The sequence below is a fragment of the Gavialis gangeticus genome, unplaced genomic scaffold (assembly GCF_001723915.1).
Source record: "Gavialis gangeticus isolate Ggan-Ray unplaced genomic scaffold, GavGan_comp1, whole genome shotgun sequence".
Taxonomy (NCBI): domain Eukaryota; kingdom Metazoa; phylum Chordata; order Crocodylia; family Gavialidae; genus Gavialis; species Gavialis gangeticus.
The window spans coordinates 27,080,048-27,086,343 of NW_017728995.1; the positions used below are offsets into that span (position 1 = coordinate 27,080,048).

Genomic DNA, 6,296 nt, shown 5'->3' on the forward strand with positions numbered 1-6,296 from the left:
TGGGCAGGAACGAGTGCTGGGATCATAATACCCCAGCCAGATATCTATCCAACCTCTTCTTGAAGACCCCCAAGGTAGGAGAGAGCACCACCTCCCTTAGGAGCCCATTCCAGAGCCTGGCAGCCCTAACTGTAAAGTAATGCCTCCCGATATCAAGCCTGAACCTGCTCTTAATCAGTTTGTGGCCGTTATTCCTTGTTATCCCAGGCGGTGCCCGGGGGAACAGCCTCACCCATTTTCCACTGGTCACCCCTGGTGAGTTTATAGACGGCCACCAGATCCCTTCTCACTCTTCTCTTGTGGAGGCTGAATAGGTCTTAAAACAGTGGTTACCTGCTCTCTTGAGTGCAACTTTGAGTACTAGCTGAAAAGTGAATGTTCAATACAGCTAGTGAGTGTACCGATCCCCTTTTTGAGATGTTTAAGCCATCAAGCAGTTGTGCCTCAGAGCTAAAGAGTTTTACTAACTGATGTATATGTTTCCTCCTTTGTTGTAACATGGCTTCCTGCTTGTATATTCAAAAAGACCTTGCTTTTGCTGGGGTTTTTTTTTTTTTTAATAGTAAAGGCTCTTAAATTTACTATCAGTGTGATAGCTAATCAGTCTCATTCAGACTTGTTGATATTAAGCCACAATAAACCTGTGGCTTAATTTTGCAATACTAAAAAAAAAAAAATAAACCACTTTAATATAACAAATGGTTAGGTTTTAAAGCAGAACATATTGTGCACATTTGGACTAGCAGTTTTGCAAATATGAGTTTTAAGGAGCAGGTTTGTGTTGATCGCACATAAATTAGCTATTTTAAGTTCTATAAATATAATTAGCTGAAAGGTATTGGCATGTTAGAATCAGAGCTTTCATAATCTATGTGGATTGCTGATCACATCCAGAGCATGAGTTCAGTGTCTTCTAAAAGTTTATTATGGGAACATAATTAAATAAACCACAAAATGGAGCAGGTCGAATTTTGGCTGTCTGTGTTAGTGCTGGATTCTTGTTGGAGCTGGCAGGACAGTGAGCCCATGTAGGATATCTATGATAGGTCATGTATTAGACTGCTAGCAGCTTCATGATGGCAAGAAAAAATCAGGAGAAAAAACATTAATTTTCACCATTAATTGAAGTCTATTTTTATTTTAAGAGTTCTTTAGGACTAGCTTTCCTGCACTGGTGCTGAGGTTTGGACCAGATCACCTCTGGGGCCCTTTTCAACCCTATTATTCTATGAACTATTAAGTGTTTTTAATATAAAAATAAATGTCTGCTACAATCCTGTGCCTCTTAAATATTATGACTGGCAAGGAATAACTGTCCTTAATTCTGGTTTTTCTTCTTGGAGCAAAACAAAGTAAAAGGAATAAGAGAGGGTGTGGAATTCGTAAATATGTTTATAGTTTAATTGCCTTGCACCGTTTCACTGTACTTCAATTTGATCTTTTAGTTCTTTTTCCCCCTTTTCACGCTGTGCATGTCTTCAGATATTGAAACCTAACAGGCAAATGGTAAGAGTTCTGTTAGAAAAAGAGAAGGTGGTACAAAATATTGTATCCAGTATTTCACAAAGCCAAAGGATGCAGCATCCATTCTTTTTCAAAAATAAAATGGCTGCAAGAATCTGTTCATATTTTATATTCCAGCTGAACAAACATGTAGAGTAGCATGAATTAAGACACTTTCTTTCAGGGGGCATTCATGTAACAGCAATGGTTTAATTTTTGTTTGCAAGTTAAATACTAGTATGCTGTTTTTTGAAACACTGATTGGCATACTAGCTTTTAAGACATTGAGTAGTAACAAGGATCTACTATCTAATGAACTTGTACATTGAGGCCAGTCTCATTGTTAACGCACTGAAAACCCACTTTTCTTGCTCGTCTAAAAAAACATGAAAATGTGCAGTATGGCACTATGGGGATATGCGTACACTTCTTTTAAAATGAAAGTCAGTTCTCTAACACGGGCTGCAGCCATGTTAAGCCCAGTTTCTTTATTGATTTATTAAACTATCAAAGGGGATGAGTTTTATTGCATATCTGTCTCCATGTCCTCTCTTCCCTATGGTCACGATGCTTGCCTTTTAAATGATACCCTATAAACAGTATTGAAATTTACCAGAAGTAGATGAAGAAGAAATTTACTTCATCTGAACGTATTTAGTGTGCCAGTCATACAACATTTTAGTGCTGTGGGCCAGCATCTTAAATTACACACTGCTTGCTCATGAGAACAGAGGAGGCAAGCAAAGTAAGAGTGACTTACATTTGTACAGCATGTGGGTACACAGTTGAGACAAGCCTAGCATTTCTGCTTGTTGGAGCTGGGATTTTAACACTGCAGAGCTTGTTATTAGTTCTGATAGTTTCATATATGAGGACAGGGAACGAAGAAAGCAGTAGACACAAAGTGTTTGAGTGATAAGATTAAACTTTGAGATGGTCAGCCTTGAAATAAAGTGTCTTTTCTGTCATGTGCTGCTTGAAAAGCGTAACAGCACCATTATTTTTGAATTGCAGATTGTTGTTTGAAAATGTGAAACCCTCAAACGATGCTGCATTTTTAAAATACCGTTTAATGTTTAAGTTTGTTATTGAGCAGTTATGTTCACTTTGAATGGAATACCTGCCATCTGATAGTTGCAGTTTAGTTGGATATTAACGCAATTAATTGCTTGGTGACTTTACTTTCCTACCACCTCATTTTACTGTTGAATTTGCTTCATCTTCCACTATAGATTTGTGGTGGTTTGTGTTTTGAACTAAGGAGATTCCTCCTTAGAGTGCTGTAAATCTGGACTTTTACAGGATATATTTTTCCCCTTTGTAGTTTGTGCTGTAACCTTGCTTTCCTTACTGTACTTAGTGATCAGTCACAGGATGCTTATAAGAGTAGATTCATTACTAGAACAAATATCTGAAAGCTCTGATTTATTGCATGTGATATTAACTGATTTTCTATAATGTCTTTTGTTTAGATGTTTGGAAACTGGACTTTTGGTACCTTGGTCTTTACAGTTATGGTTATAACTGTAACATTTAAGGTATGTTAGTAAACAGCTTACCCTCATCTGGGAAATAGTCACATGACGAATAGTTAGCATACGTTTCAAAATGATTTCATAATAGCATCAGTACAAGAATATTTAATTCACATTTTCTCCAGGAATTAGGGTAGAGTATTTTTTGTGATTGGTTTTGCTCGTGGTGTAGGAGTTTCATTTTACAGCTTCACGCTTTTCAAAATGAGTTGATGTTAAAGAACAAAGTAAATTTAATAGTTTTAAAGCAATGGTGGCTTTTTGTGTAAATGAAGAGAAGTGGTTTATTTAGATATAAATTGCTAATGTGTTCTGCTTGTGTTTTAGATGGCTTTAGAGACTCATTTCTGGACTTGGATAAACCATTTTGTAACCTGGGGATCCATTGTATTCTATTTCTTATTTTCCTTGTTTTATGGAGGAATTATCTGGTGAGTAATCTTTTCTGTCTCTTTTTTTAACCTCTCTGTATATATGTTATTATATTAAACGTGATTGAAGAAGATAGAGGTTGAGGATTGTTTTAGTAGGTACATCCTGCATTCTGGCTATCAAGTTAACAGCATTGCAGCTGTTAATTTTGTTGTAGGAGAGAAGAGGAAATGCCTACTGTTCATTACGCTGAACATATATGCTCCTTTTCCTGCTGCATGCGCAACATGGGCACCCCGGCTGCCTCCTGCTGCGTTGCCCTGTTCCCATGAGTGGGAGCAGGAAGCAGAAGCTGGGGACAAGGGAACTCAGGGCATTTATACACACGTTTGTCTGCTCCAATGAGCTGGAGGTGCAGCATTTCAGAGCAGACTCCATTAATCGAGTCTGCTCCACGCATGAGCTGACACGTCTGGTGCTGCATCATATGCATTTGTATAAACAGCAAAATGTGCGTCAGTGCGCAGAAAATGGGGGTGCACTTTTGAACTAAAACACTTTTCATGTGTTTTGGTTCAAAAGCGTGCCACCTCCATTTTCTAGCGCTAATGTGCATTTTGCCATTTATATAAATTATACAAATTTCACCATTTATACAGATGCACATGCCGCAGCACCAGGCACTTTTAAAAGCACCCGGCGCTGCAGTGCAAGCATGTGTACCCTCAGAGCCCTCAACTGCAGCTGCATCAAAAAAAGAGGGGAGTGGTCTCGGGGGGGCTGCCATTTGGACAGACCTGCTTTAAATAATGTCAGTTTAACCATTAGAATATTTAAAGAGAATTTTGTTAATCATGTCCTTTATAGAAGAATCACTTCTGCTACTACAGAGATATGCACATATATGATGTTTGCATAAGTGAAGCATGCTATATAGTTGGAACCCATCACACACAGGAAGGCAATGTTTCTACTTTGCTTTTCTCCAGTTTTCTGTTAGGGAGCAGTTTTAAGATAAGGAACTTTTAAAGAAGCTTTTCCTTAGGTCTGCAGCAAGGATAGTGTGAACCCTAACTTCACTAGGCACACTCCTCCCCTACCATTATCACCCACTTCTTAGCTGTTATGCATGTTAGATGGTTCCTCTCAATGGACGTTTCGTTACTGTAACCCGGTGCTCCAGCTTATTCTGGAGACCTGTATAAACTAAGGATGAATGGACAAATGTGTGTTGGGTTTTGTTTATTTTGTACTACTTGGCTTTGTTCTAATTGCTACTTTGGTAATTTTTTCAGGCCGTTTTTGCATACCCAGGATATGTACTTTGTATTTGTTCAGTTGCTATCAAGTGGTTCTGCTTGGTTTGCCATAATCATCATAGTCGTTGCTTGTTTGTTTCTCGATGTCATGAAGAAAGTGCTGTTTAGACATCTACAACCAACTAGTACTGAGAAAGCTCAGGTAATATTCTTTTTTATATACAACATTTATAACAATGTTCTTTTTTAATTAAATTGTACTTTAAGTGGATGACTAATTAGTTTTTCTCTAAATGTCACTTCCTGGGCAAGAACTTAAATAGCCATGATGCTTTAGTATGTAAAAGTGTTCTCGTTTGATAACATAATTAATGTAAATGATGCACACCTATTTAATGTTGTCATCTGTTTTAAATAACTTTGTGTACCTGAACTAAAAAAATCATTTCTGAATAAAGCTAACCTATGAATTTATCCTGACCAGACCAAAAGCCGTTCAATCTTTAGCAATCTGTTTTATAACCATATACCAGAACACATTTCACAGTGTGCTATTTTAAAGCTAGTAATTACATTTATTGTCTATTTTTTCTAGCCTAAAATTTGGTATCTAAAGGTGTCGGTGATGTTTTTGAATAGTTGTGCTGTAATAGGGGGCAATAATTAAAAATAATGTTGCTAGCATCCAGCTTTCAAAGCTGTTTCCCATCAAATATTACAAATGTAAAAGATTTGTTTTATTCTTCTTTACCATCTGGTGATAAGACATTCCCCTTAGTAAAAATTCTGTCATAGGTTCCAAGAGTTTATTTGGCTCTGGGTTATGGAGCTGAAGAAAACTCGATGTGATTTTCATAAAATTGCAGCTTATAAGGGTGATTGTGACCATATAGTGTGATCCCCTGTATAACTCAGGTCAAACAGGACTTCTTTGAATTCATTTTTTTAAACTAGAGAATAACCTTTAGAAAAACATATAATCTTACTTTTTAAAAATATTGGTGATAGAGAAACCACTGCAACTTATTGTTCCAGTACTTAAAAATATGTACCTTATTCCTAGGCTCAGTTTGTCTACCTGACCTTTCATCTAGTTGGTCTTGTTATATACTGTACCTTTGTCTGAGATTTGAAGAGCCCCCATTAGCAAATTTCAGTTCTCCGCTTGGGCACATGCAGACTGTGACCAAGTCACACCTTAACCTCCTTTTTGTTAACTAAACTGTTTGAGTGCCTCAAGTTGTTCACCATAAGGGAAATATATCCCAGTCCTTTAATCATTCTTTTGGCTCTTCTCTGTATTCTGCCCAATTTTTCAACATCTTTCCTGAGCTTTAGTCATCGAAACAGGACGCAGTATTCCCGTAGCAGTCGCACAGTGCCAAATGATGCCCTTTTGCTTTAGAAGCAGTCCCATTAAATTTCATGGGACCATTCATGCAGTAAAGAAATACCTTGTTAGGTTTATTGTCACTGATGTAGCACAGGATTCTTTTCACATTTGTATGTCATTAGATGTGTTAATTAAATGCCTATTTCAAAAAAAGAGAGAGAATTCTACCATCCCTCTCAAAGCACAGAAAAGTACCATTTGATTTTTTTTTTTTTTTTTTTTTTTTTTTTTTCC

The 6,296-nt window shown here is 37.1% G+C and overlaps 1 protein-coding gene across 3 annotated transcripts in view; it reads left to right on the forward strand.

Moving 5' to 3' along the window:
* The window catches only part of ATP11B (ATPase phospholipid transporting 11B (putative)), a 116,565-nt gene that overhangs the window by 93,521 nt on the left and 16,748 nt on the right, over positions 1 to 6,296 (forward strand). For all 3 annotated transcript variants that reach the window (XM_019503356.1, XM_019503355.1, XM_019503357.1), the window contains exons 26-28: positions 2,976 to 3,041; positions 3,366 to 3,469; positions 4,706 to 4,871. In XM_019503356.1, the coding sequence (XP_019358901.1) occupies positions 2,976 to 3,041; positions 3,366 to 3,469; positions 4,706 to 4,871 (336 nt within the window). The remainder of the gene's footprint in view (positions 1 to 2,975; positions 3,042 to 3,365; positions 3,470 to 4,705; positions 4,872 to 6,296) is intronic.